General features: G+C 39.3%; 1 protein-coding gene across 1 annotated transcript; it reads left to right on the top strand.

Moving 5' to 3' along the window:
* Positions 1-2,254: 2,254 nt before the first annotated feature.
* Rdh14 (retinol dehydrogenase 14) lies at positions 2,255-7,578 on the top strand. The gene is made up of 2 exons (XM_046441314.1): positions 2,255-2,713; positions 6,547-7,578. Exons 1-2 carry the CDS (start codon positions 2,321-2,323, stop codon positions 7,162-7,164), a joined length of 1,011 nt encoding a protein of 336 aa, XP_046297270.1. The 5' UTR covers positions 2,255-2,320; the 3' UTR covers positions 7,165-7,578.
* The last annotated feature ends 6,536 nt before the right edge of the window (positions 7,579-14,114 follow it).

The raw sequence follows: 14,114 nt of genomic DNA, 5'->3' as shown, positions 1-14,114 counted from the left end.
TTTCTTTCAATGAGGAACTTAAAATTCAAAAATAATAATTAGCTCGTCCAAGGATGTGAAGCTAATAAGTGGTAGGACCAAAATTCAAATTCAGATATTTAAGTCATGTGTTTCTTTCTTCTCTGTTACACATTATTCAAAAAGAGCTGTCATTTCCATTGCCTTTGGATTAGTCAATAAAGTTCCAGGCATAAGCCACACAGCAGTTACATAACAAATCTAAGGATTATTTTCTTCCTCTTGTCCTCATACTCTTTCCTGCTCTCTCTGTGCCTACCTCCATCTCTACTCTTCCTTCACATAAAGATTCCACCCTGGCTCTAGTTGAGAAACACCACAGGTGGCACACATCTTTTAATCTTCTCCCTAATTTGTTGAAAACCAGTACAAAGTATATTAGTTGTGACACATTTTGAGCACTGATATCCTTTAGGAAACTGAAAGCATTAGCAGTATTGTAGAGGAAGTCCAATGTGGGAACTCAAACAGCCAACACAAGAAGGCTGTTTGTCCTTAGTGCCAATGAGGGTCACACATGAAATTGAGGAAGCAGAGATCCATAGAACCTGGAACTGGTCAGGAAGAACAGACCTGAAATGGACTTTGAAGGATGGGCAAGATGTGGACAGGCAAAAAGGAACAGAAAGAGGAAACAGATGTGCTTGGGGCTGGGCATTTAAGTGACAGCTTCATACTGGGAAGAAGAAGGGGCCACCTCTCCTGATTCCTGTTCCAGATGCCTTCTATAATCCACAGCGATAGTGGGAAGAATCCCACCACCAAGCCTTCCCACCTCTTGAGTTCCATTCTCAGTATGTAGAAAGTCACCTTCTCCTGGAATTTATCTATGTTCTCTTTGTATTATGACTATTAGATGCATGTGATATCCTTTCCAGATGTAAGTGAATGATGGTTGGCTTATTAAAATCAGCTAGGGAGGTTATTTCAAACTACACAGGTTGTTTTTTCCTTCTCCTGAAGAATCTTGAGTGGATCAGGAGTGAGGGTGAGAGATGACTGCACCAGCTAGAAAACACCCTGCAGACAAAAATGGTGTCTTGTTTCTCTGTGGGTTTCACAGGGCACAGGCAGGACCTCCACATTATTGGGTAGGTGAGTAGATGAATGTATGAGGCCTATAAGTGTTGCCAGGTCTAAAGTCAGAATAACAACTAAAGATGGGTCTCTATGGTACTAACCCCTGACATTTTTGGAGCATTTTACATTGTACAAAACACTCTGCCCTCCTCCTGTGGAGGCAGCAGGGAAGCATTTTTGAGTGGGTCTGCTCGATATTCTTCCACTGTACCTCTACTAGTGTGAGATAAGATCATTCAAGAGTGACTTTTTCTTCAGGCACCAAGATACGAATTGGATATGAGGTGTCTCCCAAAAGCTCATGTTGAGACAATGCTTCCTGGCTGCCATGAGCAGAGTAATGTCCTTTGCCAAGTTCTTACATGACATGATGCCTCATCCAAGCCCAGAGCAATGGAGTCAGCCAATCATGAACTGAAACCGTGCACCAAAACACACCTTTCCTCCAAGTTCTTCTTGTCAGGAACTTTGGTCACAGCCATAAAAAAAAGGCTAACAAAAGGACCTTCTTGAGTGGTTCTCAAAATGAGGACCCCAGTTCAGCTCTGGCATCTGCATTACTTGGGAGCTTGTCAGAAGTGCACATTCCTAGGCCCCATCCTAGACCTCATGAATTAAAAACTCTGGTACTGAAGCCCCAAACTTTGTTTTCCTTTTAATTTCCTGGCAAGCTCTCCAGGGGATTCTGATGCTAAGTCTGAGACCCAATGGCCTGTTCTATTTCCAACTGATTTATGTGGTTAAATTCGTAAATGCTGTTCCTCAGAATTCAACTGGCATGGCCCATTCGTTCTCCAGAGGGTGAAAGTAAACAACTGAGTTTACAAGTTCCGGGAGGCGATAATGGAAAACACGATAAATGCCTCTAAGAGTGGGGCATATGCTCTCATCCTATACAGACATAGATAAAGAATTCATTAGGTATTACCCCAGGAAAGGCCCCCATTCTTGGATTTCAGGAGGTATAAACCCAGCTTCCTCAACACCGGCCCACGTGCCGGCCTCCGCCTTCAGGCTGGGAGCAGGGTCTAAGGAGGGCACGGAGAGCCCGCTGGAATTCTCTACCAATCAGGTGCCCTCGGGAGAAAACTACAAGTCCCAGCATGCCACACGCGCACTGTTAGGAGACTCCTGGCTTCGCCCCAGAATTCTTCGCGCCAGGTGGCAGGCTTGACTCCGGAACCTCAGCGTAGGGACCCGAGAGCCCTCCGCCCGGAAGGCTATGGGGGTGGCTACTGCGACGGCCCTGTTGGCCGCACTGGGCGGGGCACTGTGGCTGGCGGCCCGGCGGTTCGTGGGCTCCAGGGTCCACCGGCTGCACGGTGGCGGGGACCCCGGCCTCATGCACGGGAAGACGGTGTTGATCACCGGGGCTAACAGCGGCCTGGGCCGCGCCACGGCGGCCGAGCTGCTGCGCTTGGGGGCGCGGGTGATCATGGGCTGCCGGGACCGCGCGCGCGCCGAGGAGGCGGCCAGCCAGCTCCGCCGCGAGCTCTGCGAGGCCGAGGGTCCCGGGCTGAGCCCCGATGTCGGCGGAGCGGGCGAGCTGGTCGTCAAGGAGTTGGACCTCGCTTCGCTGCGCTCGGTGCGCACTTTCTGCCAGGAGCTGCTCCAGGTGTGCGTCTTGCGGAGTCGCGCCGCCCGGGCGGAAGGCCGGCCGAGCCGCGCGGGGCGGGACGGGGCGGGACGGGGCGGGGCCGAGGGGCCGGCGCCGAGGAGCTGGCTGGAGTCCGGGGTGTGACCTTGGGGATGGCTGAGGTTCCTGGCAGGAGCAGCCACTGAGCCGAGGAGGGGCAGGCTTGAGAAAGAAGGAGAACTGCCTGCTGAGGATGTTAAGAAATGGGCCCCGGAGGAAAACCGTGCATAAGCCAGTTTCTGAACATTTCATTTTATTATGTGAGGATGGCCCAGGAGTCATCCCCTGGTCTCTGAATTGTTTTTCCTGTGTCATAAGTGAATGTGTGCCAAACCATGCCTTCTGTTACACAGAGCCTAAGAGCACTGGAAGAGGGTTGCTAGCCAAGAGGCTTAGACCAATGCTTATTTTCCACACCCGTTTTGGTTTTTTTTTTTTCTGCTATCTAAGGGAATGTCACTTGTTGTTGCCACCAATGAACTCATTAATGCCATCCCTAACCAGACTCTGGCATGCTTTTAAAATAGAATGGAGCTTGAAATCCTAGTGATCGTACTTCAAACAGGAATAGAAACTAAGAATAATACATCTTGCATTATTGAGGTTAATTGTATGCCAGCATAAGTACCAAGCATTTTATGTACTTTCAAAAAAACAACTGTTAAGTGAAAATAAAATGCCTTTGGCTTTTGTCGCCATGGAATCTTCACAGCAACCCTGTGACACAGGAATTATCTCTATTGTATGTGAAAAATTAAGGCATAGAAAGGTAATGTAGCTTAACCAGTGGTCTGTCTTCATAGCCTATATTTGGTCACCTATTGTATACTCTTGCCTGCTGGACAGTGAGGGATGAAGCTATCTTTGGGCAGGTGGTAAATGTTCCACTAAAGTGGAACCTTCTGATGAGACTGAGACTGTTGCAGAGGTGATCTGCCAGAAGGCATTCAAAAGGGAGGATTTAAAGGTTGCTGTCACAGAAATGGCCCTGTATGAAATGAGTCTTTCAGGCTAAAGCAGAGGTTCCTAAATATAATAAATTTTTCAAGATGCCCTTAAGCCAGAGAAATGTCTTCAAGGTCATGGGGGATGTAGTTAGATCCAGACGACCTAATAAATATTTATGTCCTAGCAGTTCAGTAACTGTTTAAAATGTAATCTACACAATTCAAAGAAAAAATATTTCATTTTTAGCCATAATCTTTAATGGAAAGTGTGTGCCTGTTGATCACTACACCAATTTCTCCAACTTTGGGATCAGATTGGATACAGCTACCCTTGCTTCCTGTTCTACATAACTTTTTAGCCTTGCACTTGCAATTTATTAGAGAAGCTGCTAAAAAGTTCTAAAAACTCAGCTCCACAAGAAACGATCTCCTCAAAGGAGTAGAATACAATATAATGTTGAAACCTTAACTACCTATAGTAACTAGCTTTTAGGTATTGAGCAGAGTAGCATTGCTTCTTTCAAAAATTTAAAATATTCCACAGCACATCCTGTGGGTTTGTACCCCCCATGCTCTAAGATCATCTTGTTGCAGTGTGGGAACTGTTTCTCCCAGGAGTTAGGTTTTTTGTTTGTTGTATTATTGCTAGTATTTCATCATAATATTCTAGATAAGAAGTAATCACCATCTAAGAAATTTTGAAAGCATTATAAATGTAAATGGGATTGGTGATTGATAATCACACACACACACACACACACACACACACACTCATTCATTCCTAATACCTCTGTTATTTTAACATCTTGAGGCAGAACCAGTTTAAAGGTAAGGACAAGGAGATGACAAAGTCGTCATCCTTGCTTCTAAGCATTTACCTTTCTGCCTGCTTCTGAAGGAAGTCTGGTGACTATAATTAAAAATGGGGGGGGGGGGAGTGGAATTGTAGGCTTCCCACAGGTTGGTTGGTATTCTTGGTATTTATCTCATTTATCTTCTAGAATTAAAAAAAAATAGTAAATGATGAAGTCCTAAAATAACACTATCTCAGCAAAGAAGGATGGCTCAGAAATGATTAATTCAGGAAATCTTTCCAAAGGATTAGTGAAAAAGAACATTCCTTTCTTTCCCCCGTGGGTGAACTCTTGCCTTGTTTTTGAAGTTGACTATTGGAAAATGAAAAGATTCTTAGGTTAGAATGAGAAATAGTTAATCCTCTGACAGGTAGGCTTTGATAACACTTGTGAAATTTAACGTTTTTCTTTTCACTTAAACTTGGTAAAAAAGCCAGTGAAACATGAAATTTGACCTAGAATTAATTTAAGCATGGGTCATCCCTTTGTCTTTACACCTGGAACATGTTGTAGATTTCTTTTTTCTCTGTCCAGCAAAAGAAAGAACTCAAGAAAGGCAAGAAAAGACCATCTTAAATGGTTTAGGAAATGAAAAGACTTCTTATGAGAACAGTCTAAATTTTAGGTCTTTGTAGAAAATGCAGTTTCTAGAAAATATGGTCAAGGTACAGAATTCTGACTATTCACATCTCCTAAATTAGGGGCTTCTTGAAGTTTAAAAAAAGTTTTCATATAAGGAAAAAAAGAACTGAATTCCACCGTTGTGTTGGAGGTTAAAGGTGTTTGTTGATCCTATGGCCCCCACCCTTTTGTCTCCTTCACTGTTGTGAGACTTGTACTTATGAGTCACTGTGTTATATATTTTTATATTACCTGCTTAATTTTTGTTCTTACTCTTTGATATATTCATGACATTCTGTCAGGTGTTAAGTTTCCATCCCTGACCTCTGTTGCTTGTCCTAGTTTTAAGGAAATGCCTGAGGTCATTCTGTTCCCAAGGTGCCATTTACACTTGGGAGAAATACAGTGTAACACATCTGAACTTGGCTCCTAATGTCCAGTAGGTCTGGGAATAAACTGCTGACTATTTCTAGTTTACTCACTGTAGCTATGCTTCAAAAATCCCAATTAGAAAGCCAAACTACTTTAATAATTAAGAGAAGGGACTTTACCATCAAAAGATTTTATCTTCGGGTGTGATTCTTGGTTTTGTTGCTTGTGAACTCTGTGACACTAGATAAGTCATCCAGCATCTGTGCATCAGTTTGCTTATAGGGTTATAAAAAGAAAATGAGGTTTCATATGAAATGCTGAAAGCAAGGCCCCACTAAGGATGAAAATAATTTTATTTCCATTTCTCTTTCAGTTGTTAGAAGTTCATAGAAAAATTTTATGGAATTTTAATATTTTCCAAGAATTTTTAAAAATTTTATCATAGGTACACTTACAGTGATTTTGATATGAACTCAGCATTAACATGCTAACTCCCAAATTGATATTTTCTTAGTTAAACTGAAATTAAGGGAAGAAATCTGGAATCATAGGAGTATCTAATCTCCAAATATATTTCTGTTTTTAAGAAAGACGTTGGTATGGATCAGATAATCAACTTTCTAATGAAACCAAAGTGTGTGTGTGTGTGTGTGTGTGTGTGTGTTATTGTTATAAAAGCATAAGACCAGAAATTCAGGTCTTAGATTTAGTTTCTACAGATTTTCTCTTACTGACAGATTACTATGAATAAGTGTTTTCATATTATTTAAGTGAGAAAAAGAAGTTGTGGGGTGAGATTATGAATATCAGTATTGAATTGAGGAAATTCCTCCAGAGGAAACCCTCTGGCCATGAAAAACAAAATTGTCAGTATTCAACTAGCTCTCTGATCCATAGCCCAGAAACGTGTTTTTAGTCTCAAGTTCTTTTTTTTTTATTAAAACATATTTATCGTGAACAGGAGGAGCAACTGGAAGCCTATGTTCATAATTCTGCCATTCTCTTTTTATATGTGAAGGAAGAGCCTAGACTGGACGTCTTGATCAACAATGCCGGTGTCTTCCAGTGCCCTTACACCAAGACGGAGGATGGGTTTGAGATGCAGTTCGGGGTGAACCACCTGGGGCACTTCCTGCTCACCAGCCTGCTCCTGGGACTCCTCAAGAGTTCAGCTCCCAGCAGGATTGTGGTCGTTTCTTCTAAACTTTATAAATATGGAGAAATCAACTTTGAAGACTTGAACAGTGAGCAGAGCTACAATAAAAGCTTCTGTTATAGCCGGAGCAAACTGGCTAACATTCTTTTTACCAGAGAATTAGCTCGCCGCTTAGAAGGCACAAATGTTACTGTCAACGTATTGCATCCCGGCATCGTGCGGACTAATCTGGGGAGGCACATTCACATTCCACTGCTGGTGAAACCACTTTTCAATTTGGTGTCATGGGCTTTCTTCAAAACGCCACTAGAAGGTGCCCAGACTTCCATCTACTTAGCCTCTTCACCAGAGGTGGAAGGTGTGTCAGGAAGATACTTTGGGGATTGTAAGGAGGAAGAACTGTTGCCCAAAGCGATGGATGACTCTGTAGCAAGAAAACTCTGGGATATCAGTGAAGTGATGGTTGGCATATTAAAATAGGAACAAGGAGTGAAAGAGCTGTTTATGAAATATATCAGTTATATCTGTGATCAGGAATGGTGTGGCTTGAGCTCTTGCTACTTGGGAAAACAATTTTGGTTTACAATAGTACTGCTAAGAAAATACATGGGAATATTTTCAAGGTACTGAAAAGGTTATTTTCGTGTATCAAATTTTGAGCAAACACGTTTTAAATGTATGAGTATAATGAATGCAATTATATTTTAAAAATTATAATTGGACAAGCAGATTTTACAACTGCTTAAGAATTGGTTACTTAAAATAGCTATCTTAAGATGTATTTCAAATATCTTTGTGCTTCATGGCTAAAGAGTTAAAAGTGTTCACTACTATGGCTTTTGTGTGGCAATAATATGCCCGGTGTGTACACATAAATAAACTTACTGATGCAGATTTTTCACTTGTATTTCTTTATAAGTGACACTGAATGCAGTTCTTTGTCCTGTCCTTGTTAGCCTATCTGGTCTTGTTAAATCCAGTCTCCTTTTAGCATACCTTGCACCCTGCTCTCAGAAGTGATATTAGTAAAACTCAAATCTGTCATGACTTCACATCCCTGCTTCAAGACCTATGATGATTTTCTTTTCGTTTTTGGGGTCTTTTTGTTTGGTTGGTTTTAACTATAGAATTCTTTCTTCAAAAGAATTTTACTCAAGAAATTGGGAGGATCAAACAAGCTATAGTAAAGTTGCAGGATATTGTCCCCCAAGGCTATTCTAAAAGGGCCTTTGTTAAATATAGCAGTTCATATAATCTTATTTAATTCTTTAGTATACATTTGAGAGTCTCCATGAACTAGGGACAGACTTGCCATATATAATGGAACTTACTGCAATAATAATGGAAAGATTCTGTACAGTTCAAGAGGATAGACAAAAGATGTGGGGTACTGAGTACTTGAAGTATAATTGAGAACTGAATTTCTGATCTTAATGTTTATTTACACAGGTACATTTCTGGTGACTATTGTTTTGAACAGAATATCTTAGTCATTCCATTGGATAACTCAGTCCTGAATATAGAAGAGTCTCTTGCCTCTGGGCCTTTCATTATGTTCTTTCATGCTGGAATACCCTCTCTTTTTCCTTGGGGACTACTACTTAACCCTTAGGTGCATCTCAAGTATGCTTTCTCCAGTCCTTGTAGGCAGAAACAATTCTCTTCCCACTTTGTTTCCTTTAGTCTTTGTACCTTTGCCTAAAGTGCACTAATTATTCATTCATAAATCCAGTTAGACATTTAGAATATGAATTCTCCAAAGGAGGATTTATGTTGTTATTAGCTTTTCCCCCTTGAAGAATCATAGGATAGTATCTAATAGGGAGTAAGAAAAAAGATGATGAGTGTGCATAAAAGTAGCTGAGCCTAAAAAGGAATATTGTAGGCATCTGTGTTATAGCATCACAAGTATGGACTATAATTGCAGTTGTCTTGCCATCTCCTGATGTTAGAAAAAGGAATTATGATATAGATAAGGAGCTCCATTGATTTTTAATGACCATTTGGCTTGGACTAATCCTTGACTGGTTATTATTTTTAAGGCCATTTCTAATACATAGTTACCAGTATCAGTTATTTTCAAGAATGGCAAGATCTTGGCAGATCACACAGAAAGTCTGTTTTCTGTTAGAGCATTATGCTGTGAATACAAGAAACTGTTTCTATCATCACAGGTGTGTCTCTGCAGGTGTAGCTGCATCATGTTCTTTAAAACACTATTTTAAAAAGTAATTCTACAAAGAGACCTGCTGAACTTGGAAATGTGGGCAGGAAATACACACAATGCAACTTGGAAAAATGGAAGCTAATAAATCTGTCCTACACCTCTACTTCATTAAAAAGGAGCCTCTTTTTTTCATTTAATACCATCTTTTCTGGCTGCAGTTTGATACCTGATGCTTTTCAGGGGATTTGGGCCTTTTGAGTCTTTCAGAGGGCTTGTTTGTGGCACCACAATAAAATAGGATATATTAATTTATCATGATGGAAAACTAAAAACTTGTCTGGGAATACCAACTATTAAAGTAAAATGAGCTGCCGTTAGGAAGTTGTCCTTCCCACCACTGGGTCCATTGGAATTCAGGACAAATAGCGCCAGTCTGACTAGTTAGATTTCAAAGACTTCCAGCCCTTTGCTTCTCTGCTTTCTCCCTTACACTGACTCACTTCTAACCCTTTCACTAAGGAAAGAAATAGGCAAGAGCTCTTTACTTTGATACTTACTTACTCTGACCCTCAGCAAAGTATTCCCTGTATGTTGTCAGATAACTGAAGAAATAGAATTGAAAACCTATTTTTCATGCTGATTTTTGGCTTCATTTTTTGAAAAACTGACTTCTATTGCAAGCAGCTTGTTCTGAGATGGGGTGAAGTTGCTGAGCTTCTGCCTCAACTTCATGCAGAGGAATTATGTTATATAGTGGTGTTCTAAGTAGCATTTAATTAGAAAATAGGTTTCACTTATGTATTTTTACTGGTGTATTATAATTATACATAATAGTGGAGTTCATTGTGACCAATTTGTACATGCAAAAAACCCATTGGGCTTAATTGACAGCTCCCCAACTGAACTCCCCTAGTGACCTTGGCAAGTTACTTCATTTCTGAGCATTTTTTTTTTCTTGGCTCTATCACTGAACTATGAAATGCTTACTTTAAAGGATTACTCTGTGAATGAAAATGACAGAGAACTTAAAGCATTTAGAAAAATTGTTTGGCTCCTATGGCATATTCATTTCTTCTTTCCTCCTGCACCTGATCATTACTGTTCATAATAATTTGCAATAGTGATGGTTAGATGAGTACTCGAAATAGAAACAAAACTCTTAATGGAAGATCCAGCCAATATTTTTTTTTTGTCAAAAGCCAGGTTGTAAATATTTAAGGTTCTGTGGGTCAGACAGAGTCTGTGTGACATATTCTTACATATTGTTCTGGGGTTTTTGTTGTTGTTGTTGTTGTTTTTACAATATTTTGAGAATGTAAAATCCACTCGGAGCTAGTCTAGGCTGTCCCATTGTACTTATGCAACTAGTAGTCTTCCAACTTGGTGCTTTCACTTTTTGTTTGTCCTCAAGAATGGTGTGTGATAGTAGTTGTTGTGTGTATAGCAACTCCTCTGACTCTGTAATGCTGCTGTTCTTTTTCCTTATTTCTAATCTTGTACGACTATTTGCTTGCAGACCAGGAAGTCTGTATTTTTAAATATATCTCCAGATATACATTCTGGTGTGAGGAATAGCAGTTATCTGCCTCCAACTCCCTCTTCTGACAAACCTGCTGGGCCTGGCCAGAGATCTGAGAAAATCTGTATTTAAATATTTAATTGATTCCAAATGTCTTAAGGAACACTGAAGAGAGAACATGTTACTAATCACCCTCTAAGAGCTTTGTCCCTAAAGAGAGCTTCAGATGTTTCACAAAACTAAGGATGATGGGGAGTTAAATTAGTTACAGGTTAACATGGAGGAAGGTATTTAATTTCTAGAAGAAATTTAGAAGGTGTACTCAGTTTTATGCAGACAGTAAGGAAGATATTTTGCTAAGCCAGATGTTTAGTAAAAGTACAGTAGAATCACACAAGCGATCTCCATCTAACAAACATGCTGTAATAACTGATTCTCCATTCTTTTTGACAAATATATTGACTGTTGTCCTGTAACATGTGAATATTCTAGGCTGATGGGCTCTTCTCTATGACATGCCCACCTCTGTGCATCCTCCTAATCTATTAATGTACTTAGGAAGAATAAGCTGTGTACCATTCATTTATTCCTTTAACAAATATTAGAATACCTGTTATATACCAGGCATTATCCTAATGTCTGAGGATACAGGAGACAAAACAGAAACTCAGACCAACATGGGTATGTAATAGCTGTGCTTGTTATTTATCATCACACAAGTTAGTAATCAGTACAAACCAATGAAATATGAATCCAAACAAGAAGAATGTCTGAAAAATAAGCTAAGTGTTCTGCCACATATAAACGAAGGCACATTTCTAGAAATTTATTGTGAAAAAAGTTTCTAACCTTCATATATTAAAAATAAGTATCATAAAAATATAAAAGAGATCAGCATTTCATCCTTCACAAACAACTTCAAGCTCATTTAAAAAACATAATACCTGGAAATCATAGACTGTACTATTAAGAGTATAGTGTAAGAAGATGGAATTCCAACTAAATCTATGCTCAGAAAAAACAACCAAAGATGGCAAATAAACCCTTAGCTTTAGATCAGCAGATAGGCAAATGAATGAACAAGCTATACTTTTCAATTCAAATAGCATTTTTGTGATGCATGTTTCATCCTTTCTAATTACATTCTTTGATCAACTTTTTCACGTAACCAACCAATTTCAAATAAGAGGGCTTCTATTGTATAAAACAGAGCTATCATTTGCATTTCAGTCGAGTTTCAATTTGGAAGAACTGGAGACAAATATTTTCTGTGCAGTGAATCATATTTCTCCAAAGACTTCTAAATTAAATTTGAGAATTATTGTATTTTTAAAAATATACCAATGTACTGAAATGATTATTTTATATATATGGTCCTAAAGTGTTTTCATAGTTGGTTCTTAAAATTGAATTTCATTATCAGCCTTGTTTCTCCATTTAAAAAAAAAGTTTTTACTGGTTTTGTTAGATAAGTGAGTTTCTGAATATTTAATGTTTTTTTTCAATGTATCTTTTTAGAAGTTGCCATGTTGTATATGATATATTACAACCTGTCCTTACTTTTTTTTGGGTATTTGAGTGTATTATAAAACAATCACAGAAATATGTTCCTAACTTTCTTTATAAATTCAGACCCAAGAAAGTACTGGTAACTTTCTCTGTTTATTTTGATACATCCTATAGATCTAGGTAGGTATTCAGCTATTGGCAGAGTAAATTGATGTTAAACCCTTCCAATAACTCCCTCTTTCACTACTACAAAAGTAGTGAGATGAATAAGTCAAATTTTAAGTTGCAAATAAACTCTGTATGGACCTACATACATGGTGGCATTTTAGGTATATTTTGAAGATGTCCACATGGCTTGAGGAAATGCTGAGCCCAGGAAAGTATAATGATTATTAGTTTGTGAAAAAAAGCAAAACAAGTTTCTGCCACCAACCCATGAAAGCACAGGAAATGGCTTCACGTAGTAAGTGTCCAAGTCGAAGCAATCTGTTGACAGAAGCGGGTCCTACCGGGGGGTTTTGCCTTAATGTAATCACACACTTCAGAGCTGCAGCCCAGCAAGCCCAAGTCCACCCACCTCAGAGTTTATCTTTAGCTCATCTGGAAGAGTTTATTTTAAACATTGAACATTGTTTGCTGCTGTTGAAATGAAAGTGAGAGAGTTACAAGCTTTCTTCCACTGCCATCTGGCAGATTTACTGATGGATCGGGTTCTTTAATCCATGTAACCCCGTGTGTGGGAGCTATTGTCTTTGTGTTGATCATGCAGCTGGCTTGGCTGAACTTTAAAAGGTTCGCACAAAGCTGTCAAGAGCCATCCTATAGATAAATGAAGTTGGGGATGTTGCAAAAGTCACTGAGGCCTTTTTGGAGAAGGTGTGGATGTGTATTTTTTTATTCCTCTCTGAATGCTTTTTTTTTTCGTGGACTAGAAAAAAATAAGACGGCTGTATTTTGGGACATTTTGGAAAAAAAAATAATTGAATACTACAAAAGTGGCAATATTTTACTAAGAAAAATATGTAGCAAAATAGAAATAAAAGGAATACTGATTTGGGGTTCTACATCTCCATTAAAGTAAATGTGAGAGGTAGGAACCCAAATGAGTGTGCTCTTCTTTTCAGTAGGGATTTGTCTTGCTATTTTTTTCATTGTTCATATGATACAGGTAGGTTTATTGATATGCTTTTTAAATACCTAATCTCATTAGTACAGTATCCTCAGGGGATCGTAGTAAACCAAATCTCCAGCAGTAATTACACGAAGTATAACTTACAATCAACTCTAGGGCACTATTTTTATAATATCCACAATGAATACATACATAAGCATTCAGAGATTACATGAAAACAGTGTGTGCCAGATGGGCCACCTCGCATAAATTTATGTTAAATTTATAGAAATATTGTGAGATGGATAGGATGTGAAACATTTGGATATGGTAGATTGTTGTTCAATTTTCTTTCGTATCTAAAAGTGTCCTTTTCATCTTGCTTAGGGTAGAAAGTTTACAAACAAAAACAAAACACAAACTGCATTGCCTGCATTGTGGTGGAAAACCATTTTCCACCAGGCGGATGCCCCTAGGGTGAGATTTTGCAAGAAGAATTGAGAAAGAAGCCTTCTTCCTAGTGCTTCTGGCCATTTTCTACTGGAAAGAAGGTCTTGGAGACAGCCACCTCTTTTCATTCAGATTTGCTTTTTGTGTTTTATTTTGTTTGTTTTGAAGACAGAAGGCAACAGGGGTAAACTGTTGATTATCCTGTGATGGCTCATCTCTTAGTGGATGTTGAGACAAGGCTGCAGTGGCTGTGGAGGCATCCTGATCCCAGTTTCCTGATCCCAAGATCATTTCCTATGGTGCTGTGTTGAAACTCCAGGTTTCCCACCTTCCAGATCATAGCCAAAAGCAGGAACTTCCCCCAGAGGTCAGTTCTTCACTATTTTTGGAGTCGTTCCTGTTTCATAATTAATCTCATTCTTCTAGCCCTTCCCATTATTTTGTAGGCACCTACTTTTTATATTCTATCCTTCTGCCCTTAAAATATCTGTGATGGATTCTATTTCTTACAAAGAAAACAAACTACTGGGATTACTGACCAGAGAGGAAAAACATAAATGTGCAAATAAAAGCCACTTTGCCAATGACCAAGCCATTGTATGTATGGAAGACATGGGCAAAGAAACTAAGTATTGCAGCTTAAAAAGGTGGAGGGCCAAGGGACAATGAGAAAG

Source organism: Marmota monax, unplaced genomic scaffold (assembly GCF_021218885.2).
Source record: "Marmota monax isolate L192 unplaced genomic scaffold, Marmota_monax_Labrador192_F-V1.1 WCK01_AAM20220418_F8-fsc00010, whole genome shotgun sequence".
NCBI classification, from domain to species: domain Eukaryota; kingdom Metazoa; phylum Chordata; class Mammalia; order Rodentia; family Sciuridae; genus Marmota; species Marmota monax.
Note: the sequence above shows the minus strand (reverse complement) of the source record. Positions and strands in the feature narration are given on the sequence as shown.